General features: G+C 49.5%; 1 protein-coding gene across 13 annotated transcripts in view; it reads left to right on the top strand.

Annotated features, from left to right (window-relative positions):
• DNM2 (dynamin 2) overlaps positions 1-18,583 on the top strand; it is a 110,806-nt gene that overhangs the window by 50,711 nt on the left and 41,512 nt on the right. For all 13 annotated transcript variants that reach the window (XM_039465968.2, XM_039465974.2, XM_039465972.2 and 10 more), the window contains exons 4-7: positions 1,245-1,448; positions 2,444-2,542; positions 10,152-10,312; positions 13,613-13,755. In XM_039465968.2, coding sequence (XP_039321902.1) covers positions 1,245-1,448; positions 2,444-2,542; positions 10,152-10,312; positions 13,613-13,755 — 607 coding nt within the window. The remainder of the gene's footprint in view (positions 1-1,244; positions 1,449-2,443; positions 2,543-10,151; positions 10,313-13,612; positions 13,756-18,583) is intronic.

The raw sequence follows: 18,583 nt of genomic DNA, 5'->3' as shown, positions 1-18,583 counted from the left end.
CATGCCAGGAAGATATTTGGAGTCGTGGGGGATTGCAGCCGTTTGCCCCTTTTACCAAGGGCAGCTACTACTTGGCTCAAGGCAGCCATATCTGCTGGTACATCAAGAGAGGCCAGAACCAGACTTTTGTAAAATGTGCTGATTCTCTTTTTTTGAGACAGAGTCTTGTCTTCCTCTGTTGCCCAGGCTGAGGTGCAATGGCGTGATTTCTACTCACTGCAACCTCTACCTCCTGGGTTCAAGCACTTCTTGTGCCTCAGCCCCTCAAGTAGCTGGGATCACAGGTATGCACCAATATACCCAGTTATTTATTTATTTATTTATTTATTTATGAGGCAGTGTCTCGCTTTGTTACCCATGCTGGGGTGTAATGGACGATCTCTGCTCACTCCAACCTCCGCTTCCTGGGTTCAAGCAATTCTTCTGCCTTAGCTTCCCAAGTAGCTGGGATTACAGGTGTGCAACACCCCACCTGGCTATTTTTTGTTGTTGTTGTTGTATTTTTAGTAGAGATGGCATTTCGCCATATTGCCCAGGCTGGTCTCGAACTCCCGAGCTCAGGCATTCAGCCCTCCTCGGACTCCCAAAGTGCTAGGATTATAGGCGTGAGCTACCATGCCTAGCCTACCCAGCTACTTTTTCTTTTTTTCTTTTTTTTTTTTTTTGAGACAGAGTCTCGCTTTGTCATTAGGCTGGAGTGCAGTGGCGTGATCTCAGCTCACTGCAGCCTCTACCTCCTGGGTTCAAGTGATTCTCCTGCCTCAGCCTCATGAGTAGCTGGGACTACGCCCAGCTAATTTTCGTATTTTTAGTAGAGATGGGGTTTCACCATGTTGGCCAGGATGGTCTTGATCCTTTGACCTCGTGATCTGCCTGCCTCGGCCTCCCAAAGTGCTGGGATTACAGATGTGAGCCACTGTGCCCAGCCTCATCTGTCCGTAATGGTTCTTTGGTATTAGCTGAATGGATAGGCTGAAATTTACTTAGTCATTTAGATCTATTCCAGTCCGAACTGTGCTGATTTAGAACTGTGTCATTGAAATGGAGTAGGTAGAGGTATCTGTAGGATGAGATCCTAGAACGGGAGTTACTAAATCAGAGGTGTGGTTCAGGTGGTGTGTCAGGTGACATCCTCAGGTCTGAGCCCCACCCAGGAACATTGGTACTCAGTTGGGTGGCTCCAGGCCTGTGTGTATCTCCCCTCTTCTAACTCTGACTGCCTTTCCCACTGGTTTCCCTCTCAGTGTTGAACTTGACCCTCATCGACCTCCCGGGTATCACCAAGGTACCTGTGGGAGACCAGCCTGCAGACATCGAGTACCAGATCAAGGACATGATCCTGCAGTTCATCAGCCGGGAGAGCAGCCTCATCCTGGCCGTCACACCTGCCAACATGGACCTGGCTAATTCAGACGCCCTCAAGCTGGCCAAGGAGGTCGATCCCCAAGGTAACCCTGAGCCCAGGGCAGCAGCCTCCTCTTTGAGGTGCTTGTGAGCATGGGACGTGCCCAGCATCCTTGGTTCCAAGTCACTGGCGTTCTCTTTGATACATGGCTGCTTTAGGAAAAGACCTCCTGGAACATAGCACTTTCTCCAAGAACCAGCAGTGCTGGGGGGCATCTCTGGGAAGTCACTGTGGGGCAGCTGGACGCTCCTTCTCCTTGGACATGGCAGTGCCCATGTTGCCAGGGCAGGAAGCTGGTCTAGGGCTGAAGGAAGAGCCCAGCACTCCTCGGGTCCCATCTAGGTGTTATTCTACTCCTTGAGGCATGGTCCCCTCTTAGTCAGAACGGGTGTTTCAGTCCTAACCCAGATTGTTGATGTGAGGACTTCTGAACATTTGGGTTGTTTCTGGTCTTCTGCATGGTGAGATCATCTATTTCCATTTGAGTTGACGCCCCTGGGTCCCTCTACTCAACCCTCACCGCAGAATGTGAGCAGGAAGGGGCCCCAGGGAGGGCACATCTGTGGCTCCCACGATGCCCAAGTTGGCACCCACCAGAGATCTTCGCTCTGGCTTCTGTCTCCAGTGTCTCATGCACATGCCACACATGTAACACACACGGTTAGCACAGAGCCCCAGTCCTCAGCCTCCATGGAGGAGCGGTGGATCTGCAGATGTGAGGCTTTGCTAGGAGGACATCCTTAACTCTGCAATGACTTGTAGAGAGGTAGATTTGGATGGGATCGTTTTCAGAGTGGAATTTTAGCCATTCAGGGCAAGAGGTAGCCCTAGGTCAGGGCTGTGACCATCTTCATTTAACACACGGGAAATTGGAGTCCACGCCAGTGACATTACAGCTTTGCCAGGTGATGTGACCTGGAAGTTTCAGGGCCGGTTGGACCCCAGGTGGCTTGCAGCTGCCAGCTGATGCTGTTTCCTGGTGGCAGGCTCTGACCTCTGACCTTTGACCTCTGACCTCTGACCTCTGGGCTCTTTCAGGCTTGCGGACCATTGGTGTCATCACCAAGCTCGACCTGATGGACGAGGGCACCGACGCCAGGGATGTCTTGGAGAACAAGTTGCTCCCATTGAGACGAGGTGTGGCTTTGGGGGTGCTGGCGAGGCAGGAGGATGGGTGGGGTCTAGTGGCATGTCCTTATCATTACTGAAACGCTGGCATCCGTTCCCTGCGTACTCGGAAGTCACTGCTGCTCCATTTCACCGTAATTCCTTCTTTCCTTTCCCTTTGAACATATGTATCTTTTTCTTCTGATTTGTAGGCGTTCAGTTTTCAAGTGCACAGTTAACACCTGCTGGTTTCTGGAACATTAGAAAACAAGTGTATAGAAAGAGGAAACTAAACTCACCCGCAGCTACACCTCCCCCAGGCAGCCACCGGTTACTCTTCCTCGGCTCCCAGCTCCCTGGGGTTTATAACTTTAATTATTTTTTCAATTACTTTCTATTATAAGCATTTATTTTTTATTTTTTATTTTTTGAGACAGAGTTTTTGCTCTTGTTACCCAGGCTGGAGTGCAGTGGCACGATCTTGGCTCACTGCAACCTCCGCCTCTCAGGTTCAAGTGATTCTTCAGCCTCAGCCTTCCGAGTTGCTGAGATTACAAGCACATGCCGCCTTACCCGGCTAATTTCTGTATTTTTAGTACAGACAGGGTTTCACCATGTTGGGCAGGCTGGTTTCAAACTCCTTACCTCAGGTGATACACCCTCCTTGGCCTCCCAAAGTGCTGGGATTACAGGCGTGAGCCACCACACCCAGCCTATTATGAGTATTTTCAAACATCCCCGAAAGTACAGAAAAATGTTCAAAGAGCCCTATGGATGGCTTCCTTAGCTTCTGGTTACTAATATCTGACTAATAGTGATTATCCCAAATATCCTCACCTGCTATTATTATTTTCTTCCATGAAGATTTTAAAACAAGTCTTAGGCATTGGCTGGTTGAGGTGGCTCACGCCTGTAATCCAGTGCTTTGGGAGGCTGATCCTCAAGGAGGATCCCTTGAGGTTAGGAGTTCAAGACTAGCCTGGGCAATATATCAAGTCCCATCTCTATTAAAGATTAAAAAATTAGCCGGGCACGGTGGTGTACGCCTATAGACCCACCTAGTTAGGAGGCTGAGGTGGGAAGATTGCTTGAGCCCAGGAGTTCGAAGCCGCATTGAGCTGTGAGCATACCACTGCACTCCAGCCTGCACAACAGAGCAAGATCCTGCCTCTAAAAAAAAAATTCTACAAATCCTAGGCATTGTAGCATTTTACACATAAATACCTACACCTCTCCTTGGCATCCCCTTTTTGTTTTGGGGATTTTTTTTGAGATGGAGTCTTACTCTGTCACCCAGGCTGGAGTGCAATTCAGTGGCGCAGTTTGCTCACTGAAACCTCCACCTCCCAGATTCAAGCAATTTTCCTGCCTCAGACTCCCAAGTAGCTGGGATTAACAGGTGCCTGTCACTACGCCCGACTAATTTTTGTATTTTTAGTAGAGACAGGCTTTTACCATGTTGGTCAGGCTTGTCTTGAACTCCCAACCTCAGATGATCTGCTTGCCTTGGCCTCCCAAAGTGCTGGGATTGCATGCGTGAGCCACCACACCCGGCCCCCTTTGTTTTTTTCTGTACCATTCATTTGTGGAAGAAACCAGATCACATTCCACATTGGAGATTTGGCCGATGACTGTTCCCTGTTAGTTGGTAAGTAGATCGAGACAGAGGCCTCATCAGGTTCAGGTTCAAGTTTACGTTCAGACCTTTTGTTAGGAGTAACCTAGGTATTTTTTATTTCATTTAAAAAATATTTTAACTATTTTATCAGAGCAGCAGTTTTAGGTTCAGAGCCAAATTGAGAGGGAGATAGAGAGATTTCCCGTAAACCCTGTAGCCCCACACATCTATAACCTCCCCCACTATCAACATGCTTAGCAGAGCAGTGCATTTGTTAGAACTGATGAGTCTACATCGACCCATTGTCACCACCCCACGTGCATGGTTTACGTTAGGGTTCACTCTTGCTGTTAGAAGTTCTTCTCTTTTCAGGCTGAGCTCAGTGGCTCACGCCTGTAATCCCAGCACTTTGGGAGGCTGAGATGAATGGATCACGAGATTAAGAGATCGAGACCATCCTGGCCAACATGGTGAAACCCTGTCTCTCCTAAAAATACAAAAATTAGCCAGGCATGGTGGTGGTGAGTGCCTGTAGTCCCAGCTACTTGAGCGGCTGAGGCAGGAGAATCACTTGAACCCAGGAGGAAGAGGTTGCAGTGAGCCGAGATTGTGCCACTGCACTCCAGCCTGGAGACAGATTGAGACTCTGTCTCAAAAAAAAGTTTTTCTCTTCTTCTTTTTTTTTTTTAGACGATGTCTTACTCTGTCACCTAAGCTGGAGTGCAGTAGGGTGATCATAGTTCACTGTAGCCTTAAACTCCCAGGCTCAAGTGTTCCTCCCAGCTCAGCCTCCCAAGTATTTAGGATTACAGGCATGTGCAGTTGCTCCTGGCTAGATTTTTGCTTGGTGGTTTTGTGGGGTTTTTTTTGAGACCAAGTTTTGCTCTTGTTGCCCAGGCTGGAGTGCAGTGGTGTAATCTCAGCTCACCGCAACCTCTACCGTCTGAGTAGTTGCGATTATAGGTGCTCACCACCACACCCAGCTAATTTTTGTGTTTTTAGTAGAGTTGGGGTTTCACCAAATTGGCCAAGCTGGTCTTGAACTCCTGACCTCAGGTGATCCACCCACCTCGACCTCCCAAAGAGCTGAGATTAAAGGCGTGAGCCACCGTGCCTGGCCTTGGGGTGTGTGTGTTTGTATGTGTGTGTGTGTGTGTGTTTGTTTTGAGATGGAGTCTGACTCTCTTGCCCAGGCTGGAGTGCAGTGGCTCAATCTTGGCTCACTGCAATCTCCACCCCCTGGAATTGAAGCCACAGTCACTTGGACCATTTCTTTTACTCCTGGTTTCCCACTTCAATGTCTGAGATAGACCTGGGTAAAAGTTCCGAACTTGGTTGCCACCATCCCCCAGTGCTGCTGCGACATTGGGTGAGGTGACCCCAGATTCCAGGGGTATGTGGTTGGGGCTAAATTGAAAAACCTGTTTGGCTGTGAAGATCCGGGGCTGAGAAGCGAATCTGTGGCTGGCTGAGGTTTGGGGAGGATTTGTTCGTGCTAAAGAGGAAAGCAGACCGTACCCATCCTTACACCCTCCTATAGCCACCCCGACCTGGATGCTCTTGGACATGGTTAGGCCTCTACCTTGGATCATAAGGGGCTTTGAGGTCTGTGGGCACTAGCTGGGCTGAGGATTTGGTGATATGGGCCTCTTCCCCTTCCTCCTGACTCACTGATATCCATGGCTGCCCTTCTCTGCCTTCCTTCCTGTTTCCAAGAATGAAGGCACTTCCGCTCTCAGCTCACTTGTAAGCCTGCTCCTGTCTTGTGACCTCAGGCTTCAGAAGCCCTCCCACTGGACCCTTTTTCCTGGCCTGCTAATCACTCACAACTCCTGTCCTTTATGGGGACCCAGGCTAGGCACGGTGGCTCATGCCTTTAACTTCAGGACTTTGGAAAGCTCAGTTGGGAGGATGACTTGAGGCCCAGAGTTTGAGAGCAGCCTGGGCAATACAGCAAGACCCCATTTCTCTCTTAAAAAAAATTACCCAGGCTAGGCACAGTGGCTCACACCTGTAATCCCAGCACTTCGGGAGGCCGAGGTGGGCAAATCACTTGAGGTCAGGAGTTTGAGACCGGCCTGACCAAAATAGTGAAACCCCATGTCTACTAAAAATATAAGAAAGGGTTAGCTGTGCATGGTGGCACACGCCTGTAATCCCAGCTACTTGAGAGGCTGAGACACAAGAATCACTTGAACCCGGGAGGTGGAGGTTGCAGTGAGCTGGGACTACACCACTGTATGTGCTCCAGCCTGGGTGACAGAGTGAGACTCTGTCTCAAAAAAAAAAAAAAAAATTATCCTTGTGTGATGTTGCATGATCCTGTACTCCCAGCTGTGCAGGAGGCTGAGCCTGGAGGATGGCTTGAGCCCAGGAGTTCAAGACTAGTAAGCTGTGTTCATGCCACTGCAATGCAGGGTGGGCAACAGAGTGAGACTTCATCTCTTAAATAAATAAATCAACCCAAATCCAAGCCAGATGCTTTTCACTGGCCCCTGCTGTTTGCTTCTTCATGCTGTCACACAGGTGATAGTGACTTTGGCTTCACAGGGATCTGGGTTCAGATCTTGCGTCTCCTACTGTCACCTCACGTTTTGGCATGCTTCCATTTCCCTCCTCCCTCTTGGATCCAAGGGAGATCTGGGAAGGATGAAGAGCAGTCAAGACCCTGCAGGATAGATGACAGGAACCTCTCCCCTTTTTCTCCAGAGAAACATCTACAACCCCACTTTAAAGAAAATGGAGCATAGGCTGGTAGCGGTGGCTCATACCTGTAATCCCAGCACTTCGGGAGGCCGATGTGGGCAGATCATGAGGTCAGGAGTTCAAGACCAACTTGTGCAATATGTTGAAACCCCGTCTCTACTAAAAATACCAAAGTTAGCCAGGTCTGGAGGCACATGCCTATAATCCCAGCTATTCAGGAGACTGAGGCAGGAGAATCACTTGAACCTGAGAGGCATAGGCTGCAGTGAGCCGAGATCATGCCACTGCATTTTAGCCTGGTCGACAGAGTGAGACTCTGTCTCAAAAAAAAAAAAAAAAAAGAAGAGAAAGAAAACAGAGCATAAATACATGTTTTTCACTTCTGGCTTCTTGCCACTTACCCCCAACCTACTTTTCCATCCTAGTTTATGTTAATAACCATAATAGGCCAGGTGAGGTGGCTCAAGCCTATATCCCAGCTATTCGGGGGCTGAGGCGGGAGAATTGCTTGAACTGGGACCCTGGAGGCAGAGGTTGCAGTGAACTGAGATTACACCACTACACTCCAGCCTAGGCTACGGATGGGCTGTAGCACTAGACTCTGTCTCATAAAAACAAAACAAAACAAAAGTAGTGAGTAGCAATAACTGCATCTATTTATTAAGCAATTACCATTTATCTGGCATCTGGCTACGATCTTTCTTTCCCATGTTACCCATTTGTGCACCCATATTGTTGGGTGCCTCATGTCCATGCTTAGGTGCTCCTGGCTGCTCTGGTGTTTCGTTCTTTTCTAGAAAAATATTCACTTATTTTTATTATTTTTCAAGACAGCGTCTCACTATGTTTCTCAGGCTGGCCTTCAAGTCCTGGCCTCAAGTAAGTGATCCTCCTGCCTCAGCCTCCTGAGTACCTGGTACTACAGGCGCATGCCAGTGTGCCTGGCTTTCTGTTCTGGCTTTTTTTTTTTTGGTAGAGATGGGGTTTCACAATGGCCAGGATGGTCTCGATCTCCTGACCTTGTGATCCACCCACCTTGGCCTCCCAAAATGCTGCGATTAGAGGTGTGAGCCACCGTGCCCGGCCCGTTCTGGCTTTTTAAATGCCATCTCCCTACCCTTCACCTTCCCAATTTCTTTATATTCAAATGTCCTAAGTATTTTCTTCCAACTAGTATTTTAACTCTAAAAGTAGTTTTCCTTGATTAGAAAATCCAAAAATGGGCCAGGTGCAGGGACCCCTGCCTGTAAATCCCAGCACTTTGGGAGGCTGAGGCAGAACGATCACTGGAGCCCAGGCATTCAAGACCAGCCTGGGCAACATGGGGAAAGCTCATATCTAGAAAAATTAGCTCGGCATGGTGGTTATGCGCCTGTAGTCCCAGCTACTTGGGAGGTTGAGTTAGGAGGATCGCTAGAGCCTGGGAGGTTGAGGCTTTTGTGAGCTGAGATCGCAGCACTGCGCTCTAACCTTGTTGAGACGCTGTTTCACACACACACACACAACACACACAAAGTTTTAAATGATACTGAAGGCTATAAATCAAGGCAAGTCTCTCCCAGTTCCCTGCCCTTAGTTCCATTTCTCCTCCACTCACTGCTGCTTATGTTTTGCTCTGGAAAATTTTATTGTAAGTGCTGTCATAAAAAAAAAAAAAATCATCCATGTTTTCAGGCTGGGTGCGGTGGCTCACACCTATAATCCCAGCACTTTGGGAGGCCGAGGCAGGTGGATCACCTGAAGTCAGGAGTTCAAGACCAGCCTGGCCAACATGGTGAAATCCCGTGTCTACTAAAAATAAAAAAATTAGTTGGGCATGGGTGGTGTATGCCTGTAATCTCAGCTGCTCGGAAAGCTGAGGCAGGAGAATCACTTGAACCCAGGAGGCAGAAGTTGCAGTGAGCCGAGATTGTGCCATTGTACTCCAGCCTGGGCGACAGAGCAAGACTCCATCTTTAAAAAAAAAAAAAACAAGAAAAAAACACACATACTGGGCGAGATTACAGATCACACCTGTAATCTCAGCACTTCGGGAGGCCAAGGCAGGTGGATCACAAGGTTAGGAGATCGAGACCATCCTGGCCACATGGTGAAACCCTGTCTCTAAAAAAAAAAAGTTCATTTTTTCATCAGGTTCTTTTTTAGATTCATGTTTTCTAAGTCTGTGATCCCTTGAGAATTAACTTTGGTAGACATTCCACTTGGATTCTTTGCCAGCGGTATGCATTGAATCTTTATCCAGCTTTTCTCCCCCATAGATTGAAGTGTTGACTTTCAGTTCTGCCTCCTTCTCAGTGTATTTTTAGACTTTCTTTTCAGTTCCATTTATCTCTCTGGGCATGAATACCCTGATGTACCCAACTGTGTAAAATATACTCGCTTGATAGTGGATTTTAGCTCTTCCCCATTGCTCTTGTTTTTGAGATGTTATTTTTTTTTTTTTTCTTTTGAGACAAGGCCTCGCTCTGTTGCCCAGGCTGGAGTGCAGTGGGGTGATTACAGCTTGCTGCAACCTTGAACTCTCAGGCTCAGGTGATCCTCCCATCTTAGCCTCCCAAGTAGATGGGACTATGTACATATGCCACCACGCCTCGCTAATTTTTGTATTTTTTTGTAGAGATGAGGATTTGCCATGTTACCCAGGCTGGTCTTAAACCCTCGGTCTCAAGCCATCCAGCCACCTCAACCTCCCAAAGTGTTGGGATTACAGGTGTGAGCCACTGCACCTGGCCTTGAGGGTTTTCTTTTTGAGATGGAGTCTTGCTCTTTTGCCCAGGCTGGAGTGTAGTGGTGTGGTCTTGGCTCACTGCAGCCTCCGCCTGCTGGGTTCAAGAATTCTCCTGCCTCAGCCTCCTGAGTAGCTGGGACAACAGTCACATACCACCATGCCTGGCTAATTTTTTGTATTTTTAGTAGAGATGGGGATTCACCATGCTGGCCAGGCTGGCCTTGTACTCTTGACTTGTGATCCACCCGCCTTGGCCTCCCAAAGTGCTGGGATTACAGGCGTGAGCCACCACAGCCTTTTCTTACCTCTCTTTGATTTTCAGCTTTTAGAGTTCATCAGCCCCAATGCTTTTTTTTTTTGTCCCAGGCTGGATGTAATCTTTCCTTCCCCTAAGTACTTCTGTTGCTCTTCGTGGCTGCCATGTGCATTCATACTCTCTGTGTTGTTTCTGAGTAACATGCTGTAACATAGTCCGTGAGTGCCTCATGGGATAGGATCCATCTCTATACCTGAACCTTGCCCATCCCTGGGCCAGGTCCCCTTGATTCACCTGGCCTTGCCCCTGCCCTGACTCCCTCTCCCAACAGGCTACATTGGCGTGGTGAACCGCAGCCAGAAGGATATTGAGGGCAAGAAGGACATCCGTGCAGCACTGGCAGCTGAGAGGAAGTTCTTCCTCTCGCACCCAGCCTACCGGCACATGGCTGACCGCATGGGCACGCCGCATCTGCAGAAGACACTGAATCAGGTACTGCAGGGGTTTGCACTGCCATGTGCAGTGCATAGGCTATGTACTGCACAACAGCTGCAGTCCTCACCGGCACTTGTTTCAGGTAGAGCAGCACTTGTTTTAGCAAAATGAGTTCAGTCCGCATTTATTTTTGCTGTAATGAATGTACTTGGATAGGCGCAGTGGCTCATGCCTGTAATTTCAGCACTTTGGAAGGCCAAGGCAGGAGGATCACTTGAGCCTAGGAGTTCGAGACCATTCTGAGCAACACGTGGAGACCCCATCTCGAGAAAAAATTAGCTAAGCATGGTGGCACACACCCGTAGTTCCAGGTACTTGGGAGGCTGAAGCAGGAGGATCACTTGGACTCAGTGTTTCCAGGCTTCATTGAACTGTGATTGCACCACTGAACTCCAGCCTGGGTGACAGACCGAGGCTCTATCTCAGGGAGGGAATAAAGGTATACAGTGATGTGCCCCATCTCCCCCACCACCCCCACAGGTACAATTGTCATTACTGTCCTTATCCTGCCTGAGAACCACATTTCAACATTTCTTACCATAAATGACAGTGTCATGGATCTCCCCCTGTACCTGCTTTTGTCTGCACAGCAGTGTCCTGGAGCTTCGCCCCCCACAGCAGAGAGCCTGTTCTTGCTGTCTTCTGTAGCTGTCTGGTAGGCCCTGTGCCCTGAGTCTGGTCTGTTTAACTGGTCTCTGGCAGGGCTGCTGGGATTGTTTCTAATCCTCCTAGTCAACAAAAGGCTGCCATTAATAGCATCATTTTGCATGTGTGCAGACTTCTCTGAGGGGGTGGTGTCCCTGCTCTAGGATTAGGTGTCGACCCCCTAACAGGCATTGCCCATTGTTAGCTGTGACAGTGGCTTGCCTGGCTGGGCCTGCCTTTGTAGTGCCTAGTAGCAGGGGCAAGACATTCCTCCTCGCTGCTTTCTGGCGTCTTCCAGGTTGGCAGCAGGGTCTTAGCAGCACTCCAGGAGTCATCCTTTCATGCATGTATCAGGGGGACACAGTGTATATGTGCGAGCAGGTCCCTGTCCTTATGGAAGGCATAATTCTAATGGGGGAGTCCGACACCAAACAAACCACCAGATAAATGCAGCGTCCTGAATCCAGTAGGGGCAGGGGCCAGGAAAAGAGCGGCCCAGAGACAGCAGCCCAGGAGAGCAAAGAGGGAAGTCAGTATCTAGAGGGAGGAAGGAGAGGAGGCTAGAGTCTGCCTGCAAACAGGAGTAGGGAGAGAAAGGGAAGTAAAACTGTACAACCAACTGGGGCCTCCTGAGAGCCAGCAGCAGAGAGCCAGCTGGCCTCCAGGGAGCCTGGAGGGGCTCAGCCTCCTTCCACGTGGGGTGCTTCCCAGAGCAGCAGTGTCCCTTCCTCTCCATTTCCTCGACTTAAGTGCTCTAGGATCTTGTCACAGACCAAGGGAAGGCCAGTGTAGCTCCCTGCCTTTCTAGGCAGCCCACGCAGACAGGGTCCCATGTGCCCCTGGTCACGGAAGTTTTTGGGGCACTCCACTAGCTCCATGCCATAGATGTGAGGTTCCTTCATGCCTCTTTTTTAGCTCGCCGGACACTTTTTATTTTTATTTAAAATTTTTGTTATTATTTTTTTAGATAGAGTCTTGCTCGGTTGTTTAGGCTGAAGTGCAGTGGCATGATCTCAGCTCACTGCAACCTCCGCCTCCCAGGTTCAAGTGATTTTCCTGTAGAGATGGGGTTTCACCATGTTGGCCAGGCTGGTCTGCCCGCCTCAGTCTCCCCAAATTCTGGATTATAGGCATGAGCCACTGTGCCCGGGCTTTTTGATGATTTTTAAGACAAGGTCTTACTGTGTTGTCCAGGCTGGATTGCAGTGGCACAGACATGGCTCATTGCAGCTTCAACCTGCTGTACTCAAGCGATCCTTTTGTCTTAGCCTCCTAAGTAGCTGGGATTATAGGTGTGTGCTGCCACACCCAGCTAATTTGTAAAAGCTTTTTATTTGTTGTAGAGGGAAGGTCAGGCCATGTTGCCTGGGTTGGTCTTAAACTCCTATCCTTGAGTGATCAGTCTCAACCTCCCCGAGTGCTGGGATTACAGGGGTGAGCCACTGCACTCAGCCTTGATGAACACTTTTAAAATTCCTCTGTATTGCAGGACAGATAGTAAAACTCTGCTTTATACTTTGAAAGTATAGGTTGATTTTATGGCTTTTTCTTTCTTTCTTTCTTTTTTTTTTAATTTAAATTTATTTATTTATTTATTTATTTATTTTTGAGATGAAGTCTTGCTCTGTCACCCAGGCTGGAGTGCAGTGGCATGATCTTGGCTTACTTCTCCTTCCACCTCCTGGGTTCAGGCAGTTCTCTGCCTCAGCCTCCTGAGTTGCTGGAATTATAGGCATCCGCCACCACGTCTGGCTAATCATTTAGCATTTTTAGTAGAGATGGGGTTTCACTATGTTGGCCAGGCTGGTCTTGAACTCCTGACCTTGTGATTCACTTGCTTTGGCCTCCCAAAGTGCTGGGATTACAGGCACGAGCCACTGCACCTAGCCTGTTTGTTTATTTTTTTGAGACAGAGTCTTGCTCTGTCACCCAGGCTGGAGTGCCGTGGTGTGACCTCGGCACACTGCAACCTCTACCTCTTGGGTTCAAGCAACTGTCCTTTCTCAGCCTCCCATGTAGCTGAGACTACAGGCACCCACCACCACACCCAGCTAATTTTAGTATTTTTTGGTAGAGACAGGGTTTCATTGTGTTGTCCACACTGGTCTCAAACTCTTAATCTCAAGTGATCCTTCTGCCTCAGCCTCCCAAAGTGCTGGGATTATAGGCATGTGCCACCATGCCTAGCCCACAATTGTCTATTTTGAATCTTTCTTGCTTCTCTCTGTGGATGCAGCTGTAGCCAGGGAGCCCGCCTTGAGTGCATTCTGTACCTTTTCAGGGGAGATCTTTCCATCTTAGTTTGTAGGGCCTGTCCTTGTGTTTGCATTGGACCCCATGTTCCATGGTCCGATGGACTGTCCTTGCAAGCAGTTGCATGTCCTCCTCTGTGGCGTGGATGCCCAGTTGATTTGTCCAGTGCCTGATGTCTGCCCTATGGGCCGTTTGTAGCTTATCACACTTATGAGCAGCTCCGTCCCATCTCCTTTCCCAGACATGAGTGTGTCTGTGGCTCGATGTTTCTGTTGCTGCCTCTCAAGGCTGTGTGGTGTGGCACCCTGGCATGGGCCCTAGGTGGGGGGAGAGTGTGTCTGCCACGCCCTGGCCTCCTGCTCATGCCACCCTTCCTGATCTCTGACCTCTTACCTGCAGCAACTGACCAACCACATCCGAGAGTCACTGCCAGCGCTGCGCAGCAAGCTCCAGAGCCAGCTGCTGTCCCTGGAGAAGGAGGTGGAGGAGTACAAGAACTTCCGGCCCGACGACCCCACTCGCAAAACCAAAGCCCTGCTACAGTACGTACCGTGTTGCCTGCCCCTGCCGCCAGCCTGGCTCCTGCCTTCCACCAGCCACAAGGCCCCCTAGACTGGGCACCACTTGTCACTCGTCCACTCATTCATTCAGCAGACATCCGATGCAAGCCTCTTGCGTGCCAGGCTTTATCCTAAGCACTGCAGTCGCTGCTGTGGAGGGGACAGGTGCCCATCCCTGCCCCCTGGAGTACTCAGAATGGGGGACCATGGGATGAATGGGACAAAAAATAAGAAAGAAAATGGATAGTGTGTTACATGCCAGAATAGGAAAGTAGGGAAGGGGGTCAAGGGTGCTGGTGAGGGAGTCATCAGGAACAGCCTCCCTTAGAAGCTGAGCATCGCTGGGCACAGTCTCACACCTGTCATCCCAACACTTGGGGAGGCTGAGGTGGGAAGATCACTTGAGGTCTGGAGTTCAAGAGCATCCTGGCCAACATGGTGAAATCCTGTCTCTACTAAAAATGCAAAAATTAGCTGGACGTGGTGGTGGGTGCCTGGAATCCCAGCTACATGGGGGGCTGAGGCAGAAAATTGCTTGAACATGGGAGGTGGAGGTTGCAGTGAACTGAGAACATGTCATTGCACTCCAACCTGGGTGACAGAGTGAGACTTAGTTTCAAAAAAATGAACAAATAAAATAAATTGAGTGTCAGGTGAAGACCTGAGGCAGGTGAGGCAGGGAGCCGTGTGGGATGGAGTCTGGCCTGCAAAAGGCCTGGGGCAGGACCATGCCCCAGATGTCAGAGGAGGACTGGGTGGCTGGGTGGAGTGAGTGAGGGGAGTGGGAGGAGGTGATAGAGCAGGCTGTGTGGGGCCTTGTGGGACCTCAGGGAGGACATTGGCTTTTGCTGTGCGTGAGGTGGGAGCCATGGACAGTTCTGAGCGGTTCGTGGACTGACTCAGGCACTCACAGGCTCCCCTGGCCGCAGTGGGAGAAGAGACATGGGAGAGAGGAGGGGAGCCAGAGCCCGGGTTAGGTCCCTCTCTGGCTTGGGCTCTTAAGATCCGCCCTGTGACTCTGAGTTGGTGCAGCTGCCCAGGTGTGAGGTTGGGGAGCAGGTGTGTCCCCCAACCCCAAATTCTTACTCGGGGTCTCTTCTGTCTCTGACCTCTTGGCTTTCGACCTGCAAGGGACCCTAAGGCACTAGAACAGCTGGGTCAGAGCAGGTGACAGGGACTCCTGGGTGGCTCTTACACAGACGGTGCCATGCTTGAGGCATTTCTCACAGGGGCACCAGGAGAACACTGTCTCCTCTGGCCATCATATCCCTGACATCCCCCCACCCCCTCTGCCAGGCAGCAGTGTGTGGCTAAGGGGCCAGAGTGCCTTTATGCTCAGACATCCTCAACTGTGTTCCAAAACGCTTGCTACCATGCCTGGCTAATTTTTGGTAGCAGACACTGGTAAGCAGACACTGGCCCTTTGCAGGCTTCAAGAGGAGATTCATAGCCGGGCGTGGTGGTGCGCCCTTGTAATCCTAGCTACTCGGGAGGCTGAGGCAGGAAGGAAAATTGCTTGAGCCTGGGAGGTGGATGTTGCAGTGAGCCAAGATCATATCACTGCACTCCAGCCTGGTTGACAGAGCAAGACTGTGTCTCAAAAAAAAGGAAAGAGATTCAGCCTACTGGCCTGAAGGAAGTTTTGCTATGGAGGATTCAACCTGAGGGTGAACCTGGGCCTGCTGGGTGACCGCAGGCAGGTGACTGGAACACTCTGAGCCTCACTTTCTGCACCTCTAAGGTGAGGGTCGCAGCAGCTGTCATCTCACATGGCGATGAGGACAAACTGGCAGATTACAAGGTGCCTGTAATCCCAACGTGGGGATGCCAAGGCAGGAGGATTACTTGAAGCTAGTTTGAGACCACCCTGAGCAACAAAAGCCAGACCCTGTCTCTAAGAAATTAAAAAAAAAAAAAAAATTAGGCAGGACACGATGGTTCACGCCTATATTCCCAGCACTTTGGGAGGCCTAAGTGGGTGGATCACTTGAGGTCAGGAGTTCAAGACCAGCCTGACCAACATGGTGAACCCCTGTCTCTATTAAAACATACAAAAATTAGCCAGGCATGGTGGTGGGTGCCTGTAATCCCAGCTACTTGGGAGGCTAAGGCAGGAGGATCACTTGAACCTGGAAGGCAGAGGTTGCAGTGAGCCAGGATCACACCACTGCACTCCAGCCTGGGTAGACAGAGCGAGAATCCATCTCAAAAATAAATAAATAAATAAATTTAAATGCTACTTGTTAAGCCCATGGCAGGACTAGGCCAGGGGATGCCCTTCACAAACAGTCCCTGACCCCCAGGGCTTAGCACGTTACGATATTTGTAACCAGTGCCTTGTAGGGCCCTCCCTGCATCACCCTGGAGAAGCACCACTGCAGCCCCTCTCAAGAGCTGGGCCTTCTTTCTTTAGCATTTCATCTGAGGGTCCAAGGTCCTCATGCAGATAGGGGCTGTCTTTCTAGGTTTGCGCCTTATAAGCAAATGGGAATTACGGTCATAGACATTCCCCAGCTTAAATTCTGCACTTGGCTTTTCCCTTCTTGTTAAAGCAAAGCCTGGATGGAGCCTTCTGTTTCCACCTGGCTCAGCCCATAGACTGTAAATGTATCCCAGTGCCCAAATCGGGGGACACCCAGGGTTTTTCTTTAACAGATGCTTGTATGTTCATCTGTGACTATACAGGCGAAGATTCCTGCAGGGCAGAAACCCCAGCAGAGGGATCTTGGGTTAAGGAATGTACATGTTTAAAATTGATTTTTTATTTTTCATTTCGTTTTATTTATTTATTTTGAGATGGAGAAGCACAGTGGCATGATCTTGGCTTACTGCAAACTCCTGGGTTCAAGCGATTCTCCTTCCTCACCTTCCTGTGCAGCTGGTTCTACAGGTGTGCACCAACACGCCTGGCTAATTTTTGTGTTTTTAGTAGACATGGGGTTTCACCATGTTGGCCAGGATGATCTCGATCTCTTGACTTTGTGATCCGCCTGCCTTGACCTCCCAAAGTGCTGGGATTACAGGCGTGAGCCACCACGCCTCGCCCTTAATGTATTTGTTTTTGAAACAGGATCTCCACCTTGTTGCCCAGGCTCAAGTGCAGTGATGCGATCCCAGCTGATTCCAGCCTCAATCATGTGGGCTCAGGTGAACCTCCGTCCTCAGCCTCCGAAGTAGCTGGGAGTAATACAGGTGTGCACCACCATGCCTGGCTAATTTTTGTATTTTTTGTAGAGACGAGGTCTCACTGTTACCTAGCCTGATCTTAAACTCCTGACCTCAAGCAAACTGCCTGCCTGGGCTTTCCAACTATGAGATTGCAGACATGAACCACTGTGCCCAGCCCTGTCTTTAAAATTTTTATTTATTTGGCTGGGCGTGGTGGCTCACTGGGAAGTGGAGGTTGCCATGAGCTGAGATTACGCCACTGCACTCCAGTCTGGGTGACAGGGTGAGATTCCATCTCAAAAAAAGAAAAAATTCCAGGTGAAGCATTAACACAGGCGTTTGTGTGTCTCGGAAGGAAATTAAATGTGCACACCCTTTGCTTCATGCAAGGAAAAAGATATTGGGGATCTGGGCAGCCTGTGCTTGCCTCTTCAACTTGGGGTATGAAGGGAGACTCCCCTTTCTTTGGCAGCCCAGCCTTGATCACCCTGGCAGTGATCACCATTCAAGCAGCTCATGTTTAGGGGCAAGTTCCCAGGTACTTAAGTAAATCATGAATTTTGGGGGTGACATTGATGAAGAGGGGCACCCCAAGACACTAGGGAGAGCAATCAGAAATGCTTAGGAAAACTAAAACACGAAAAAGATCATCTTACTTGTTTACTGTTCACAGTGCCAATAAGCAATGCTGAGAGAGACTTTTTAAGGGCCAGGCCCGTGCTAAGGGGCCACACCTGTTACTATCTCTTTCTGCCCATTATATGAGCAATTTTTTACTAAGAAAAATTTTTTTTTCTTTTTTTTTTTTAAGGCAAGGTTTCACTCTGTTGCCCAGGCTGAAGTGTAGTGTGTGATTTCAGCTCACTGCAACCTTCACCACCTAGGTTCAAGTGATTCTCCTGCCTCAGCGTCCTAATTAGCTGGAACTAGAGGTGCACACCACCACACCCATCTAATTTTTGTATTTTTAGTAGAGATGGAGTTTTGCCATCTTGTCTAGGCTGGTCTCAAACTCCTGGGCTCAGGTGATCTGCCTGCCTCAGCCTCCCAAAGTACTGGGATTATAGGCATGAACCACCATGCCCAGCAGTTTTTGTTGTTGTTGTTGTTTTAAAATAAGATGAAGTCTCACTGTTGCCCAGGCTGGTCTCGAACTCCCAAACTCAAGCAATCCTCTCACCACAGCATCCTGAAGTGCTAGGATTTAAGGCGCGAGGCACTGCACCCAGCTAAGAGAACATTTTAACCTGTCCGAAACCAGGCATCTTTGCTGAATTACCATTAATGGCAGCGTTTTTTCTTTTTTTGTGGGCACACAAAATAATAGTGCATCTTAGGATCAGTGACTTCATGGAGATGATGAGATCTAGAAACATCATGGGCTCACAATGACCCCAAGAAGGAGGTAGACATTGTACTTTCAACCGGTTTTGTAGATGAGGAATCGGAGGCTCAGAGGGGCAAAGTCCTGTCTGCGCCCTCACATCCCTGCAGGACCAACTCCAGCAGGCTAGGAGGCGGCAGGCACCTGTGGAAGCCACCTGAATTGTGCAGAGGTGGCTGCCTTTCCTTCCCAACATGCTGCAAATCAAGTTGAGCTTCAGGGCGGAGCTTGCTGAGCTTTGACCCCTGAACTTCACTC

Source organism: Saimiri boliviensis, chromosome 14 (genome assembly GCF_048565385.1).
Source record: "Saimiri boliviensis isolate mSaiBol1 chromosome 14, mSaiBol1.pri, whole genome shotgun sequence".
Classification (NCBI taxonomy): Eukaryota; Metazoa; Chordata; class Mammalia; order Primates; family Cebidae; genus Saimiri; species Saimiri boliviensis.
This window is presented reverse-complemented; position numbering and strand designations above follow the sequence as displayed.